The sequence below is a fragment of the Rhinatrema bivittatum genome, chromosome 3 (genome assembly GCF_901001135.1).
Source record: "Rhinatrema bivittatum chromosome 3, aRhiBiv1.1, whole genome shotgun sequence".
Lineage (NCBI taxonomy): Eukaryota > Metazoa > Chordata > Amphibia > Gymnophiona > Rhinatrematidae > Rhinatrema > Rhinatrema bivittatum.
Genome location: NC_042617.1, coordinates 565,896,793 through 565,915,920, shown reverse-complemented (window position 1 = coordinate 565,915,920; position 19,128 = coordinate 565,896,793). Strand labels below are relative to the sequence as shown.

Genomic DNA, 19,128 nt, shown 5'->3' with positions numbered 1-19,128 from the left:
TCCTGGGCTTCTGAGGCCTAGAGGAAGATCCCTCTCCTCCCAGAGTACAAGAAGTGCAAAGGGAGAGGGGAGTTTAAGGTAAGCAGACCACACTCCACAGGCTTTGCAAGCCACAATCTGCACCTTGCCCGCCCTCATACAGCCCCCGCTGGAAAAATCAGTGCAAAAATGGCTGGCCCACATGGCCTGAAGGCTGCCGGAGACGCTGCCGCACTAAAACCGTAGGCGTGCAGTAGAAGCAGCAGAGGAGAGTCGCATGTGCCAAAAATACCTCCTCCACCATCCTCCACCAGCAGGCCTCTCTGGTCTTCCCACCCCCTATCGATACGGCCCCAGAATGCCGGGCCTGCCTGCTTGCAGCACTGCCGTGCAGGCAGACTATCCCGCTGAGCCTCGCTGCTCCTGCAGAGAAGAACATTTTTTTTTTTTTAAAGAAACTTTACAGCCCAAAAGCCAGCACAAAAGAGCTAGAGAGAAAGAAGAGCCCCACAGGGGGATACTTTCCTGAGCGAGTCAGCAGCAGCTAGGAGGGGGACCTCAGGGTACCAAGAGGGAGCGAGTCCCCAGGCTATCAGGGGCCCCGGGGCTCACACCGGCTTGACCCGAGGGATGTACTGAAGAAATGGAACCTGCCACCTCGAGGAGCCCTTTCCAGTCTCCCAACACCAAACCAGTCAGGACTGCAGGGATGCACTTCTAGCATCTGCTGGAGACTAGAAATACCGAGGGGCTGTAGGTGGCACTCTCGGCTATGGAGCAGTGCCTCAAGGTTTTGTTCTCTGCCTCCATCTGCTGGTAGGAATGCATAAACCCACTTGTCTGGACTGATTTGGATATGTTCAGGAACTTTTAGCTTGCATGTATAACTCTCAAAGTTAGGTGTACTCATTTCTGTGCATGCACAATCTTATATAAATAAAAATGTAAATGTTCATTTGTTCAAAATCTTAAATCTCTGAAAGTTCTTCACAGATTGCTTTCAAATTTTGACACAACGTTGCATTTTAATATGCGCATGTTTTATATACCTTCATTATATAGATGTCGCACCTGGGACAGGTAAAAACATGCTTTTTTGGAAAAACAGCGCCATCTGTTGGACGTAAAAGTAACACACGCTATCTACAATATAAATGGGCTCTGACAGACGGCCCGCAAATGTGCAGTAGAGAGCAGCTCTACCGCGCACATGCGGACCATAGAGCTCTGCGCTACGTGCTGTGTGTCACAGAGGGGAGGAGGAAAGGGCAGACAAGTCGCCGCTCCGAGAAACGACTCAGCCCGTTCCTCTGCCGCTGGGGAAGGGGGAGGGAGTAGGGACTGCCGGACAGTTATACACAGGAGGAGGAAAGGCTAGAAGAGTCGCCGAGCCAGTCCGAGTTGGGACGGCCGGAGCAGAGCAAATGCAGTAGAAAGCGGCTGTGAAGAGATCACAAGAAACTGCAGCCTGCAGCAGCCAAAGCGCAAAGAGCTGAACAGAGAACAGCTCGCCCTCCTCCCCCACCCCTTGAGTCCCACAGATGAGAAGCCAAGTAAATATCCCGCAACTGGGGGGGGGGAGGCAGTGCTGTCAACCCACCCGTGGGTCTCAGCCACCACGGGAAGAGTTTACATGGGCATTGCTCCACCCCCACTCCCAGCAAAGCACCATGACGAAAGTGAAAGCCAGAGCCCTGTTCCCTCCTCTCTCTCAAGCCCCCAATCGGATTTCTTAAAGGCACAGGTCTCACAGAAAGAGCAAAGTAAGCTAGGCAAAGTGTCCCAAAATCTGTTGCAGTGCCTGCCGCCTGCCCTTTGCGGGGGGGGGGGGGGGGGAGAGACGGGGGGGACGACAGAGTGTTGCGCTTTCTCTTTTCTTTCTTTTCCATTTAACCAGACTAAGCCACAGCAACGCATGGCCGGGTACAGCTAGTTAAAAAATAATAGACAAATGGTTAGACACCACTGTAAAGATTACCTAAAAAACTGATTTGAGAAGACCAGGACAGAATGATTACACATGCCGAAAGGGGCCAAAATCATTTTTAAAAGGCAAGTGCTGCAATCCCTATAAAAGATATGCCACTAGCTTTAAAAATAAAATGGGGAAGGCTGTTGAAGGGCTTGGAGAGGTTATAGTTTAAGCTTCATGTTCTGTTTTCCCTCAGCAAAGTTACTGCTATAGGAAAGCAGCACTGAGCTATATTTACTCCTGTCTTGAACAGGAATAAATATAATTAGGTTTGAGAGCTGCCAGGTGCAAATAAAAGGCTTGAATATATATTTGGGTAAATGGATGTTTGTGAGCAGAGTTAATGAAGCTTGCTGTTGGGCTGCTACTCATTTGTGCTGAAAGTCTCCAGAATGTTTGCTTTAATGACAATTGTGATTCAGGATTTCTGTGCCAGTCCCTTTCAAAAGGCACCCAATGGTTGGGGTGAATCAAGTCTATGGGAAGTATACAGAGCAGACCCCCTACTGTGTTCCTAATCTGTCTAGTTCAATACATAGCATCTCCTTTCCCCATTTTCTCTGCTCAGCGTCAGGGCCCAAGAAAATCAGCTCCATGATGTTGCCTGACCAGTATGATTCAAGCACATCATACAGGTCTCCTGTACCACAGCTAAGCCTTTAGGTATGCTTAATGTACAACCTCCCTTGCTGTCACAGGATCCCAACTGAAGTTTTCGGTTACTGTCTGCCAAGATGCTTTACCTTTAATGCAGACCTTTCCAATCCTGTCCTAGTTCTCCCACAGCCAGTTGGATTTTCTGGATATACACCATGAATATGGACAAGTTAAACTGGCAGGGTCTTCAATGTATGACCATTTTTCATGAATATCCTGAAAACCCAACTGGTTATGGGAGCAGCAAGATAAGCCTTGGCAATCCTTTTAACCAGGGATAACCTACATTACATCTACTTCTTGTAAAGTCCATACACTTTTACAATAAAATATTTTATTACAATCCATACATTGCACTGAGCTCAAGATTCTTACACATTAAAAGATATTTACAAATTAAATAGGAGAATGATAGGGGAGTTACAAAAGACATGTTAATGACAAACTGAATCAGTGGTTCTTGAGTAGCCCCTACCTAAGCCTACAACCGAGGCAGTGCATGCAAACCTCTCCCAAGCATGTTGCATGTGGATTTCCTGAAGACCAGACTGGGTAAGAGGCACTCAAGGATCAGGTTGAGAATCACTACACAAAAGAAAGCCACAGAAATCATATATTCAAGTCTGTTTAAGAGAAATCACAGCTTTTTACCGAAGTCGCAGAACATGGCTAAAAAGATGACCCAGGTTTTCTCCATAGACAGAAAATGCATCTAAAACTAAACTAATGCATGTTGGACCCTTAGAAACAATGGCCAAATAGGCCATGAGCCAGACTGAAAAACTCTATGCCGCAGATTGCATAATTCCATTCATGTAGCTCAGGAATTTTGTAGAATAGAGGCTGTGGTACAATCTAAAAAATTATTAATACACGTTCAGGGACAAATTGCTGGACAGAGGCAAACATAATGAGGAAACGCTTCTGGGTCTTGGGCCTCAAGGTTTATATGAGGCATCAGTATTTCTTTGCAAGGGGTTACAAAGCCTTTCAACAATGTCACAAGCTGAGCCCTAGCGAGTGATGCTGGAAGTTGGGTAGTACAGACCTGTGTAGAATGTAAAACTCTTAAAAGTACAATTGGTTCCAGTATTTATTAGAGGAGGATTCCACTGCATAACAGCACTGCCACACTTCCTGATGTCTCCCATTAGATCGGTTTCTGTCACCCGCTGAATAACCATACCAGTCACTTTGTAATACGGTCTTTTCCTTCAGTCAGGGAAGTTATTCTCAGCTGCTAAGCCGTTTGAATGAACACACTAGAAATGTCAGATCTGTAAACATCGGAGTACAATAAAAGCCTATTTTTGTTTGGATATCTGGTGTTTGTGGAAGGTGAGCAGGACACGTTTCTGCTTACACAAACTCCAATCACTTCTCCAGCTGTTGAGGGGTGCTGAAAGCTTCATAAACATTAGCAGCAAAAACTTTCACTTGTTCCATCATCAGCAGATCCTGGAAATGCAATGGATTAGCGTAAGCACTACTTTGTAGAGAAACAAGATAACATGACAGCAATAAGTGGGCTACCCACCTACAACACTACAGTTTTATACCAACAAGCTGCAATTCCTCCAACATCGGAACACCTTGGACAGAACTGGGGTGGGGAATAGAAGGGCTCCCATCTTTTTTTTCTTCCAACTCAGTTGAAACCCATGAGCCTTCATATGCAAGAATGAGATGAGCAGGCAGACTGACGATATTAAGACGAACACAATTTTGTTTAGTTTTGAGTTTTAACATGTGTTCTCTGTGACGATAGCGGCTGTTGGTTTATTATTTCATCTTGCTCATGCACAGTCTATCAGGCCGATACAGAACGGTGCGCTCGAACGAGCGCACCTTTTAGCCCCGTTTGGACGCACGTTTAACAAGCTATTTTTATCCCTTATACAGTAAGGGGTAATAGCACGTGGAAAACGTTAATTTCAGATGGCACCGGGCAAGAGTACAGAAAAGCAGAAAAAACTGCTTTTCTGATTACCCTCTGACTTAATATCATAGCGATATTAAGTCGGAGGCCCCAAAAATAAAAAAACAAAAAAAAAATGTGTTAAAAAAAAAAATAATAATCTGCCTGCGGGTTGGAAAATGGACGCTCAACTTTGCCAGCGTCCGTTTTCCAAACCCATGGCCGTCAGCGAGTTCGACAACCGACGCTGGTAAAATTAAGCGTTGGCTGTCAGACCCGCTGACAGCCACCGCTTCTGCCAATAAGGAGGTGCTAGGACGCGCTAGTGTCCCTAGCGCAGGTCTGAATTTAAATAAAGAATTGCGAGCCCAGGAGATGTGCGTCGGGAGAGCGGGCACTCGCCTCGGAGCGCTGGCTTCCCCGCGGACTTAATTGAATGGGCCTGATACAGTTCTTAGGTGGGGGGAGGGGGAAGGAGGTTGGGTAGGGTTGCTCTGTGTGTTTGTGTGTGGGTGTGGGGGTGGGGGGGGTGTCCGAAGCAGCTTCTACATTCTTTCCATGTTTTAAGGTAATGTTTGCTTACAAGACGACTCGATAGACATTTAACTAGTCAGAAAGAAGGGGTGGAGGGTCTGGAAAATGTATAATACACACATTTTGAGTTACTTGACTTTTACATGTTGAGCCTGACTTTCATCAGAATCCAATGTACGTTAAGCATGTACTGTATTTGTTCATTTCTAATAAACAGTTTTGACAAAATATATTCCTGTTATGCCGATTTGTTTAGTTTTTGTACCTCCTTGGGCAATCTTATAAAGACTGTGGAGATGGTATATAAATAATAAATGCATTAAAATCTACCTATTTTTAACTATTCTTATTCTGGCAACTGCAACAATCCTGAAGCCAGAAGCCATGCACTAGTGGCTCCTTCCACAATCCTGTACCATGAGCTCTAAATCCAGCCACCAGGTGTCACCCTTGCTGATGATCATGATGCTCTCATTCTCATGGGGCTGTGAACGCTATCTTCCAAATATCCACAGCCCCAACTGACTAGACCTGGAGAACATCCATTTAGGGGATTGAAGCAGGGACCTTCCGAAGGGCAGTGCCCCGCACTACTCTGAACCACTACGCCAGCCCCAGTTATTGGTTTCTTACCTGAACAAAGTGGCTAGATGTTTCGCTGCATACTAAGTGGATCTGTCCATTTACTATTGGGATTATTTTGGCTAATGGAAGACCAACGCTGGAAAGGCTGCACAGAAGAAAACAATTAGGGAACAAACTTCATTTGGAACAGTATTTATCTTCCCTGCATTCCAACAGTATTTTCATCTTTCTATTAGTGTGATGATAGCCAACTATCATCATTACACTAACAGAAAGGTACCTTGTCCATAATTAAAAAAAAATATTAATCTTTGTGAACAAACTAGTGGTCTTCAGAGAGAAGACAATTAAATCCATAGGTCCTCGACAACAATACTGTTTCTTGTCTACGTCAAGTCTTCATTTGTCATACAAACCTGTCATTTTACATAAGCACACTGCAATTTTAAACATATTGTCAAGGAAGCTAAGAACATAAGAAGTGCCATGCTTGGTAAGACCAAAGGTCCATTGAGCCCAGTTTCCTGTATCTAACAGAGGCCAATCTGGGTAACAGGAAGTATCTGGCAGATCCCAAAAGGTAGATTCGTACCTTGCTGTTCGCTCCCAGGAATAAGCAGTAGCTTCCTAAATCTAAATTGGAAACAATTTAGTAGAACTAGGGGGTCATGATTTGAAACTCCAGGGAGGAAGACTTAGAACCAATGTCAGGAAATATTTCTTCACTGAGAGGATTGTGGATGCCTGGAATGCCCTTCCGGAGGAAGTGGTGAAGACTAAAACTGAAGTATTTCAAAGGGGCATGGGATAAACACTGGATCCCTAAAAGACTAGAGGATGGGAATAAATAAAAAAGCGTAACCGGCACAGAGCGGCAGTTACTACCCTTAAGAGTAACTTGGAGGTAACCTGCACGGAGCAGCAGTTACTGCCCTTAAGAGAAACATGGGGGTAAACCTGCATGTAGCAGCAGTTACTACCCTTAAGAGAATCATGGGGGTAACCTCACGGAGCACAGTTACTACCCTTAAGAGAAACGTGGGGGTAACCTGCACAGAGCAGCAGTTACTGCCCTTAAGAGAAACGTGGGGGTAACCTGCATGGAGCAGCAGTTACTACCTTGGGAAGCTTGCTGGGCAGACTAGATAGACCGTTTTGGTCTTTTTCTGCCATCATTACTGTGTTATGTTACCTGGCAAATAACTGTTTATCAACTTCTCTTTCAGGATGTTTTGCAAACCTCTTAATATCTGCTATGATAGATGCCTTGACCACATTCCCTGGCAACAAATTTTACTGCCTGACTGTATGTTTAGTGAAAAAAAAAACATTTTCTCTGATTTGTTTTAAATCTGCTACTTGTTAGTTTCATCGAGCGTTTCCTAGCCTAGTACTATCTGAAACGCAGGGTTGTTTACCTGGAACAGGTGTTCTCCAAGGACAGCAGGATGTCAGTCCTCACACATGGGTGGCATCATCAGATGTAGCCCATCACAGAAAACTTATGTCAAAGTTTCTAGAACCTTGATTGAGCCTCTCTGAGCATTGCATTATACCACGCAGCCACACGGGGTCCCCTCAGTTTTATAACAGAGATTTAAAGAAAAAAAAAACCCATGACGTGGAGACCCAACTCCATGAGAAGGCAGGCAGGCCTCTTGAGGACTGACATCCTGCTGTCCTCAGAGAACACCTGTTACAGGTAAGCAACTCTGCTTTCTCAGAGGACAAGCAGGATGGTAGTCCTGACACATGCATGAATCCCTAACTACAGGAGGCCCCCCCCTCAGCAAAAAAGGAGACCAACAGAATAGGTGCCAACAGGCACAACCACATTTTGTGGGTGGCGGGGGGTGAGGGCACAGCCTGAACAAAATCAATGAGCCATTGGTGGGAACAGAGTGAGTTCTAAACCTAAAAATAAATTCCTGAATGACAGATTGGCCCAAAACTGCTATTGCAGCAGCCACCCCTGTCCAAACAGTAATACGATGTGAATGAGTGGATGGGACTCTCTCCTCCATGGGGACTCCTCACACGTGGGCCACAGAAACTGCCATGGCTCAGACAGAGAGAGCCTTGACACGACTCACATAACTGAAGGAAATGCAGCGACTGCTCGGCAACGGCGATTCCCAACCTGCTCAAAGGAAAGGAAAAGCTGGATGAACTGGCCCTGGGCTTCTGTCCACTCCAGATAAAAAGGTCAAGGCTCTCTTGCAGTGCACACTGTTCAGGGCTTGTTCACCTTGGTAAGAATGAGGCCTGGGAAAGAACGTTGGCAGGAAGATGGACCGGCAAAGATGGAGGTCCGACACCACGATAGGCAGGAACTTAATGGTGCGTGTGCGAGACCACCCTATTATGAAAAAAAGCTTAGGGCCGGATTTTAAAAAGGCCCGGGTGGCGTGCGTAAGTCCCGGGGCGGGGTCAGCGACTCCTGGCACAGCAGCCATTTGCCACTGTGCTGGGGATCGCGCGGCGGCGGTTGGCCGGCAAAAAGACAAAGGTCGAGGGGGTTAGAGTAGGGCTGGGGGGGAAGGTTAGGGGAAAGGGTGGGAAGATCAGGCTAGAGGGAAGGGACCGGGGGAAGGCAGCGCGGCTCGGCGCGTGCAAGGCGCACAATTGTGCACCCCCTTGTGTGCGCCGACCCCCGATTTTATAACATGCGTGCGCCTGCTCGCACATGCTATAAAATTGGGCGTACATGTGCGCGCGCCGGGTAGCGCAAGCACATGTACGCCGCGCGCACTCTTTTTAAAATCTACCCCTTAGTGTAAGCTGGATAAGTTAAGTTACTGACCCTCCATTATCATATATTATGGTCTGCATCCCAGGGTAGGACTGTTTCTGGCATCAGGGACATATGCAGATGGGATGTTTTGGAATTCACCCCAGATGGCATAGTTTGATCAATATAACTGCTGATTCTTTATTTCATTTCTTATTGCAACTGAAAGGTAAGCAGCATCCAGAAAAGGTCTAGATCAGATTCTGGGGACTGTAAATATGGGTCAGGCACAGCCACTCTCACTTTTGAGTTCATCAAGCCACTTTCCACCCAAATCCTCAACCTCTCCCAATGTCATAGAAGAGCTTTTTCTCAGGGAATGGGGAAAGGATGTGGTCTCAATCTGGAAACCCAGCGCTAACCACCCAGAGCCACTAAAACTTAACCTTGTTCAGTTCCTATAATCACATAGTAAAGCTCAATCAAAAAAGACTTTGAAGAAATGCTTACCTATTCCTAGAGTTACTTTGAATTAGGTCCTGCTCAGTAGGTCTAAAAAACTCTGCAATATTGTCTAGAAGTCGACTGAATCCTTTGTTTATACAAGTGTTCAAAACTGTGCTGAAATCCGGACTTTAAAAAAGGATAAAAAAAGGAAAGAATTATAAAATCAAGTAATAATCTTCAAAACAGACAAGAGGTTGATAAAAGCATAAAGACATGCAAAACCAACCACAAAGATGTTACTTGTAATCAGTTATTTTTCACCTTGAATCCCAATCATGAAAGTGACTAATTTTAAGCACGTTTATATTGAGATATACATTTTCCCATTTTTCAAAAAGCTAGACACCTTCAGAGAAAAGGTACTTTACTTTAAAATCCAAAATATGTTTAGATTTAACTTGTCTATATTATACAAATGTTCTTTTTTTAAATTTACATTTGTATACAGAATAATGCCACATGATGAATTACAAAGCTTCCTACATCAATGTGTGTGTCATTGACACACACATTGATGTAGGAAAGTTATGATCACCAAATCAAACACTGCTTTGCTAATGTCATGAAACTGATCATTCTACCTGCTACTCCCTTGCTAATCTCAGTGCGGCAAAATGGGCAATGTGTGTGTCATTGACATCCCCTGTTTTTTTCCTGGTACTGTTTTCCCCAAAGAGAACTTTTCTCTTATAAACTCTTAAGTTACATCCTGACCCCACAACATTCTGCAGATGTGAAAATCCTGATCCCACAGCTTTCCTCAGATTCTTGAAATAAAGACTGACAGGGTAAATCCTGTTGCCTTGATTCAAAATGAGGCTTAAGCTGCTGTTTCTTCAAATGTCTTTGAGAAAGCTTTAATATAAAGTTCTGAGAACATCTTTCTGACAGGCAGTGTTATTGGTCACAGAGCCAGTATTCAGGTTTCTAAGAGGTTGCAGCAGCTCAACCCAGTAAGAACTGGTTGAAAAACTGGCCAGAAATTTCCAGTCCTGACTCCCTTGGGCGCTGGCTAGGTTACGTAAAGCTTAATTAGGTAGTGTTATTTGCATAATCCTTTTTCCTTGCTTGCTCTTCACAGACTGAATGTTTTCATGCAGTACCTACTTTTTCTTTATAAAACTTCTTAGTCTGTTAGCTTTGTGTCTTGAGTAAACACACAGAAGTGTGTTGCTGAGTGCTTCCTGTATTATTGTTTGGTCTGTGTCATTTCTGGGAATTTTGAGGGCTGGGTTTTGTAGGATTTGCAGTGTCCCTAGAAGCCACCAGAGGATAGATTGTGGGTCAAGTAAGAACCCAATTGCTGTGTGGGATGTTACCAGCATAAGAGCACATGTGCAGGTGCTCGCAAGGTTTGTTCAGTGCTTAGTAGAAGCCTCTAAGTGATCAAGGAGTTGACCCTGAGTGAGTGTTGGGTATTGCGCTGAGATGTTACGTGACACTCAGCTATTGAATTACCAAAGGTTAACTGGATAAGTGGACACTGGGCTTGAAGAAATGGAGAGTAAAGGCTACGTATTTTAAACAAAAATGGATGGACAGACTGTATGATGGCCTGTACTAATTCCCAGATTTAGAAATACTAAAAAATGGCAAAACCTTCACCCTCATGAAACTGATTTACTGAATCTATACCTATCCCTTAGCTTTTTCGAACAAACAGTACAAAACCAAAGTAAAAGCAGAATAAAACCAAAATGTGTGACTATTATGGTACTAATGGTCCTTAGTAGTATACAAACTGTACTTACCTTTCCAACATGTCTCTAGTTTCATTAAGTAGTTTAATTGTAGTAACATCTTTTTCTGTAAGTCCACATGCCTAGGAAATCAAATACTGTAATGTAAGACTTTCAATGTATTAAAAGCAAGTGCTATGGCCAGAATCATAGAACAAGAGTTTCCTGGTTAGTTATCCTGGCCACTCTGAGACTATTAGGATATGGATAACACATTGAGTGGGGCTGTCAAATTTAAAATAGTGTCAGGTCGATCCAGTAACGTGCAGTTAAAGATTTCCCGTCTGTAACGTGCTGGGAGCGCACAATACAGATGAGTAAGGCCATCCAGCCATACAGTCTCCAGTTTCACGCGTCCTTAGCGCTTCCTAAAATAAACACATAACCCTTTCCGCACCCAGCATGTAAATGAACGAAAAAGCTGTATAATGAAGGAATTAGCTATTCCCCTCCGATACTGTAACGGGCGCTGATATTATCTCCTCAGTAACCCGCTGTTCTGCCGCGGCCTTAACGTGCTAGTTTACCGCCTCCCCCTAGTAGGAGTTAGTGTAGTGTAGTGTAGTGTAAAAAACATTGCTTACCCGCCCTGGTCCCCGGTCCAGCCGTCCGGTGTAGCCCCAGTCCGGTCTCCTGCAGCCCCGTCCGGTCCCCTCCTCCCGAAGCAAAAAAAAACCAAAAAACGAAAAAGTAGCAAGGCTCGGGCCTGCTACGGAAGTCCCTTCTCCCTTCCTCCCACCAGGAAGTGTAAAAAGTGTAAAAAAACAAAAAACCAAAAACCTGTGTGTTATATAAAAAATAATTTTTTTTTTTAAATACCTGTCGGAGGGCCATGGGTCCAGGCGGCCGGGCGGGCAGGCGGCGGCGAGAAGCAAAAAAAGCGGCATCCGGGATCCGGGGGCAGCAGCGGCAGCGGGGGGGGCAGCGGGATCCGGGGCGGCAGCAGGATCCGGGAGCGGCGGGTAGGTAGCAGTGGGATCCGGGGGGTCCGGCAACGGCAGCAGGATCCAGGGGCGGCAGCAGCGAGAAGCAAAAAAAGCGGCATCCGGGATCCGGGGGCAGCAGTGGCAGCGGGGGGGCAGCGGCAGCAGCGGGGGGGGGCAGCAAAGAAACAAAAAAAGCGGCATCCGGGATCCGGGGGTAGCAGCGGCAGCGGGGGGGCAGCAGCGGGGGGGCAGCGGGATCCGGGGGCGGCAGCGAGATCCGGGGGGCGAGTAGGAGGCGGCGTGTTCGATCGGGCGGGCAGGTAGGTGGCAAAAAAAGAAAAGATGGCCGCCTGCACGGGGGAAAGCGTGCAATTGGCCGCTGAAGACGTGACGTCACGATGTTTGACGGCCAATTGCACGCTTTCCCCCGTGCAGGCGGCCATCTTTTCTTTTTTTGCCACCTACCTGCCCGCCCGATCGAACACGCCGCCTCCTACTCGCCCCCCGGATCTCGCTGCCCCCCCGCTGCCGCTGCTACCCCCGGATGCCGCTTTTTTTGTTTCTTTGCTGCCCCCCCCCTGCTGCCGCTGCTGCCCCCGGATCCCGCTGCCGCTCCCCCCCTGCTGCCGCTGCTACCTACCCGCCGCTCCCGGATCCTGCTGCCGCCCCGGATCCCGGATCCCGCTTTCTTTGCTTCTCGCCGCCGCCTGCCCGCCTGCCTGTCCGTCCACCGGCCGCCTGGACCCACGGCCCTCCGACAGGTATTTAAAAAAAAATTTTATTTTTTATATAACACACAGGTTTTTGTTTTTTTACACTTTTTACACTTCCTGGTGCCTGTCATTTCAAATGTCATTTGAAATGACAGGCACCAGCGCACCCAGGTTACTGTATAGGCGCTGTATTAAGCGCCTATACAGTAAAATGGGTTGCGCGGGCATAACCCTTCCCTCGGCATGCATTTGCATGCGATTAGAAGAGAGTATCAGGCGCTAGGTCTAGAGAACTGTGCGTGCGGGGAGGAAGGGTGCGCCTGACACTGCCGCACTGTTTTTACCGCGGCCTTACTGTATCGACCTGTGTGTAAGGAGATACTGCTTCTTGCCTTTATTTTTCAGTTCCAATGTAAAAACTAAATAATGATACTTTAAAGACCAATCACGTCATCATAAATCGTAAACATAGTGAGGAAGATTTTCAAAGACCTGTTAAGTGGGCAAGATAACCAGCAAATTTTCGCTGGTTTTCTTTCGGAAAATATCCAGCTGAATCTAATTGGCTAGGTTTTCAGCTAAGTATTTCCTAAACTTAGTCAATGAAAATTTGACTGCTAGATTTATCAAACACAGGTAGAGTTACTAAGCTGTGATAAAGGTATTACATACAATAAATGCTGTTTATCGTGCAACATACCAATATCACAGCAATACTGCATGATACTTTGTTCAAATATCTGTGTCCTATTGAAATTAGCTGCTTTGCATGCATAATTTTTCAAATACATACAAAGCAGCTAATACCTTGGTAATTTATTTATTTAAAAACTTTTCTATACCGTTGCTAAGTTAAATACCGTCGCAACGGTTTACATGTAGGCACATATTTAATGTAGGTAAAAGTGTACTATAGTACATTCTAACAGGTGCTGTCAAAGGTTCGGTTACAATATATCATTAGACAGTCATTTAGCGAAGTAGTTCATGACCAATTGTACCAAGGTACTTACACCGGTAGTTTTATTATACATAGTATTATAGTTATGGTTTATTGTGGTGTGGAGTTCATAGACTAATCTACTGTACAGTCCTAAGGACTGTATGTCGGTGCCTTTCTGTCTTTTCCTGAGATATTTTTCTCTATTCTATCTCTTTGTAAAATGCTTGTTTAAAAAGCCATGTTTTTATATTTTTCTATGCTAATAAAATAACAGCTTGTCAAAAAAAGGAAAGTTGAATCATTTTAATGAAATTCGAGGGGGGGTGTAGATACTGAATTTTGTTGCGGAATCATTGGGACACCAATGCACATTCCAATGCTCCTCCGCCCCCCACCCACCTGTAGCAAAATTTAAAGGGCTATATAACCCAAAAAAAGCCCAGCTCCCTCAAAGTGAAAAAAATCCCCCACCAGGGATTCTGCTTCTAGAGGTGGCCCCGCAGGACGAAAAGTTTAAAAGAATATAAAGAGTAAATTATGGTGAGGCCCCACCCTCTTCCCAAAATTATCCCCTGGTTCTAACCCCCTCTCCCCCCTCCATAGCTCAGGTCCCTGGTGTCCAGTAGCTCCCCACCCCCACACCTTTGGAAGACATCTCCGGTGTCTGGTGGTGGTGGTGGCACAGGAGTACCCCCCTAGGCTCTGGGCCGGTCAGTGCCGATTTCCAACACCAATGGAAATAAAGCTCTGGTCAGCCTCGATTCCCCTCTCTCTCGAATCTTCTCCTCTGCCTGATTCCCTTTCCCTCCCAATGGTTTAAGTTTGAAAAAAGAAACTTCCCCACCACAACAAATAAATAAATAAATGTATCCCCACCTCCTCCACCTCTCCTAAGCTGGCAGAGATGTCTTGTGATACCCTGCTTCCCTCCTGTCCGAAATAAGGATAAAGGCTGGCCGGGGGAGACCCCTCCCCTTGGACAGGATGGAGAAGAGGGAATCCCGGGACATCCCTGGGGGGGGGGGGGGGGCGCAGAGGAGGAGGTGGGGACCTATTGCCATGTTTGAATTTGTTTTGAAATGTAGGGAGGTTGGCTGGTCAGATTTAGGTCTGCTCTTGCACCACCTTGCTTTGATTGGCCAATTAAAAAAGCTAGCATTGAAAATCTGTGTCAGCCACCTTCCCCCCCACCCCCCCCCCCAGGCCTGCCCAGAATCTGACTGGCTAAACTTAGCCTTCTAATAACATTTCTGTGGCTATATTTAGTCAGTCAGCTCAGTCTGTCTTCAAAGGCTAGATCCCTCTGAATAATGACCTTAATTTATAGTTAGACATATTCTAAACATATTACTAAAGAATAAAAAGAGTTGCTCCTCTACAATCAATAGAGGCAATCTCAATGTTTTTGGGGGGTTTTTGCCCTTAGCCCAAGGGTACACCAAGCCCAGTATCCTGTTTCCAACAGTGGCCAATCCAAGTCACACGTACCTGGCAAGTACCCAAACACTGAATAAATCTCAAGCTACTATTGCTTATTAATTAATAACAATTTATGAATTTTTCCTCTAGGAAATTATCCAAACCTTTTTTTAAACCCAGTTACACTAACTGCTGTAACCACATCCTCTGGCAATTAATTCCAGAGCTTAACTATGCACTAAGTGAAAAAGAATTTTCTTCTATTTGTTTTAAATGAGCTACTTGCTAACTTCATGGAGTACCCCCTAGTCCTTCTATTACCTGAGTAAATAACTGATTACATTAACTTGTCAATTCCTTTCATGATAATTCGGTAGACTTCTATCATATCCCTCCTCAGTCGTCTCTTCTCCAAACTGAATAGCCCTAACTTCTTTACCTTTCCATGCACCTTATTTTGGTTGCCCTTCTCTGCACCTTCTCCAGTGCAACTATATCTTTTTTGAGATACGTTGATCAGAACTGCACACAGAATTCAAGATGCGGTCTTACCATGGAGCGATACAGAGGCATTATTATATCCATCCTTTTATTTGCCATTCCCTTCCTAATAATTCCTAACATTCTGGTTGCTTTTTTGACTGTCACAGCACACTGGGCTGACGATTTCAATGTAATGTCCACTATGATGCCTAGATCTCTTTCCTCGGTGGTAACTCCTAAGATAGAGCCTAACATCGTGTAACTACAGCAAGGATTATTTTTCCCTATATGCATCACCTTGCACTCGTCCATGTTAAATTTCATCTGCCATTCTCGCAAGGTCCTCCTGCAATTCATCACAATCTGCTTGAGATTTAACTACTCTGCATAATTTTGTGTCATCCGCAAATTTGATCACCTCACTTGTCGTACCCCATTCCAATCCTACATATGCTAAATTGTATTTGCAACCCAAACTGCGGTTATTAATATTGTGGTCTAAAACAGTCTCTAGTAATTGTCCTACATGGACAAGGATGAATTAGGATTATAAAGTAACAATTAAGAAAAAAAATACCCAAGATCAAGTTGGGAATCAATAGGGAAGGAAGAAATAAACAGAGGCAAGAATAGTGTCCCAGTATAGATTCAGAGAAAGCAAACTTTGCCATGCTAATTTCTGAAGTATATTTTAAGAGAATTAAAACAGATACAAGTAACATACAGTATAGCTGTCACATACTTAGTTTTTGCCAAGTAGTTTGGAACTGTGGTTCACAGGAGTTGGTCAAAAATATTGGAAGACAGCAATATGTGGAGGGGACATGCAAAAGGACTGAAGCTTATTTGAATGGCTGTAGTCAGTTGATGATTACACATGGAGATCATCTAATGCAGTGGGATTCACTTCCAGCACCTAGTTTTCAGGATATCCCCAATGAATATGCACAAGGTAAATCTACAAACAATGGAGGCAGTGGGTATACAAATCTCCTCATGCATATTCATTTACTTAATATATTTAGCTCACACCTTTTTCACTGTAGTGCAAGGCATGTCGCATTCTGATACAGGATTCATAAACCATATCCTGAAAACCTGGCTTGTTTGTGGCCCTCGAGAGCTGGGCGTGAATATCACTGATCTAATGGGTCAGATGAAATGTGGCATGCCACATGGTCAGTTCTAGGTCTTTTTTTTTTTTTTTTTTTGTAATATAAAACTCACTGCGACGCAGTCAGGATCCCACACAAATAGAAGCAGCCCATAGACAAAGAAGCGAGCCTGCTGAAACAGCAGAGGAAGATTCAAAGAAGAATGTGAAAAAGGGGAAGGAAGCAGCACTACCTTAGAGAAGAGGATGCTGAAGATACAGAGAAAGCTGCCAAAATGATAAAGGGGATGGAACAGCTCCCCTATGAGGAAAGACTAAAGAGGTTAGGACTTTTCAGCTTGGAGAAGAGATGGCTGAGGGGGGATATGATAGAGGTGTTTAAAATCATGAGAGGTCTAGAACAGGTAGATGTGAATCGGTTATTCACTCTTTCGGATAGTAGAAAGACTAGGAGGCACTCCATGAAGTTAGCATGTGGCACATTTAAAACTAATTGGAGAAAGTTCTTTTTTACTCAGCGCACAATTAAACTCTGGAATTTGTTTCCAGGGGATGTGGTTAGTGCAGTTAGTATAGCTATGTTTAAAAAAGGATTGGATAAGTTCTTGGAGGAGAAGTCCATTACCTGCTATTAATTAAGTTGACTTAGAGAATAGCCACTGCTATTAGCAACAGTAGCATGGGATAGACTTAGTTTTTGGATACTTGCCAGGTTCTTATGGCCTGGATAGGCCACTGTTGGAAACAGGATGCTGGGCTTGATGGACCCTTGGTCTGACCCAGTATGGCATGTTCTTATGTTCTTAAATAGTTTAAGGAAGTTATGAACTAAGAGACGGGAAAAGGTGATTGGGGCTTTAAGAAAGAGGCTTCTGAGACTTATAGTCTATTGGGACCAGGTATAGCTAATCAGAACACGATTTAGATGGGGAGACAGGAGCAGAGAAGGCAAAGGGCCAGGAGATTGCCAGACAAGCAAAGGCTGAGCAGAGTTTGTAAGTCTGGAGCTCCCACTGCAGATGAGAGGAGCCATGAAAGTAAACTAATTTAATTTAGCATTTCTATTCTCTCTTTCATGGCTGTTGGCCACTTCAAGGCAGATTATTGAATAGTTGGTTAGATCAATATTAAAAAATCATTACATTACAGGCACTTGTATTCTACACAATCCGTCATTCTTGGTGGCAAACAGAGCATGCACAATTACAATAAAGGAAGAGAGCCAGGTAAACAGAGCGGTAAACACGCCAATATACAAACACAGACCAACAGATATCAGCATACTGTCCAACAAACACGAGCCAGCACAGAAATCAACTAAATCAAGCTGGATAAGTTATTAGGGTTATTCAACAGGATACACGTCCTGCTGAATATCCTCGAATAAAGTTAGCTAGCTACCTTTAGCTGGATAACTCGGAACCTAAAAAACTAGCTATTCTCTGAATATTGCCGGCTAGGTTTAAAGGTAGCCGGCTTAACCAGATATATTCAAAAGAATAGCAGCGGGTTAAGCACCGACAATGTAAAAAACAAGTCTAGCCTGGCAGCCATGGAGCTTCCCCCCTCTCCAAGTAAATTTCAATGCAAACCCAGTGGGTCCATGCCGCCACCACCACAGCTCCCAGTAACGTTAGAAAAATGCATCCAGTCAAAAAGCCCAACGAAGTGCGCCAGTTCCCCACTAACCTTCGGCAATTCAAATAGTGACTCTTGGAAGGAGGCCCCTGCTTATCTCATTGACCAGTACTCCCAAACATGAGAGGCTGCCAGGGCCGTGGCCATAATATACCGCGCTCCCGGCGGCATTGCCAGCAGTGTAAAAGTATTGCGCCTACAGCAACGACTGATGCTGCAGGGAGCGAGAAGCTTGCTCCACGACCCTGGCAGCCTCTCACGTCTGGGGGGTGCTGGGCAATGAGGCAGGGATGGGGGTTGGCTGGGGATCCCCTCCCATGGTATAATATTTAAATCCCTGAGGAAGGAGAGAGAGCTGGCCCATCTTCTCGTGCCTTTTGGTTGGATATTTCTTTCTAATGTTAGAGAGCATGGGGTGGGGATTGGGGGTATGGGCCCAGTGGCCTGATATTGAAATCCACTTAGGGGCCATAGCCACCGGTTCATACCTCGTGTGTCCGTGCTTAATCAGCTATATTCTTTTGAATAGCAGCTGGTTAAGCACCGACAATATAGCCAGTTAAACCTAAAGTTATCTGGTAATATGTTCCTGGAAAACTCACTGACTTTTCCCTACATTTCTCTCCGTCCTGGGGACGGGTAGAGTTATCCAAAATGCTTTATTTAGCTAACTCCTAATACTGGAGTTGGCCTGTTTGCTAGGTTGCTGCATGTCGTCCTGTGTCAGCCTGATGATAAATACCTACCTTATGTGTCTGCAATGCCCACATCTCAAGAAAGGAACCGTGAGGTCACTAGTTGTGTCAATAGGTATACCCTTCTCATCCCTCAAACCACTACAAATACTTCAAAACTCTGCTGCTAGAGTCCTAACTGGAAAAAAAAGAAATGACCATATTACGCCCATCTTGTCATCTCTTCACTGGCTCCCCATCACTGCACGAATCGCCTACAAATCCATGACTATCATCCATAAAGTCCTTAACTATGATCATCAAGGTCTTAAAACCCTTAACATAACTCCTCAAAACTCTTCAAGAAACCTACGATCCAGCAATTCAAACCTCTTATCAATCCCCACTGTCAAAGATGCTCATCTAACAACAACAAGAGAGAGAGCCTTCTCCATCGCCTCCCCTAATCTTTGGAACACACTACCTGAAGACCTAAGATCTCAACACAATATAAAAACCTTCAAAAAAGACCTAAAAACCTTACTGTTTCGTAAATTCTTCATGGATCCACAATCATCTACACAGACCAACTCTCA

At 44.9% G+C, this 19,128-nt stretch overlaps 1 protein-coding gene across 1 annotated transcript in view; it reads right to left on the bottom strand.

The window, feature by feature from the left end:
- Positions 1 to 2,922: 2,922 nt before the first annotated feature.
- Positions 2,923 to 19,128, bottom strand: part of PEX3 (peroxisomal biogenesis factor 3) — a 90,492-nt gene continuing 74,286 nt past the window's right edge. Inside the window, exons 9-12 of the mRNA XM_029596517.1 lie at positions 10,635 to 10,705; positions 8,887 to 9,009; positions 5,694 to 5,790; positions 2,923 to 4,066 (exon numbers count right to left, since the gene is read on the bottom strand). Of these exons, the coding sequence (XP_029452377.1) occupies positions 3,983 to 4,066; positions 5,694 to 5,790; positions 8,887 to 9,009; positions 10,635 to 10,705 (375 nt within the window). The 3' untranslated portion in view covers positions 2,923 to 3,982. The remainder of the gene's footprint in view (positions 4,067 to 5,693; positions 5,791 to 8,886; positions 9,010 to 10,634; positions 10,706 to 19,128) is intronic.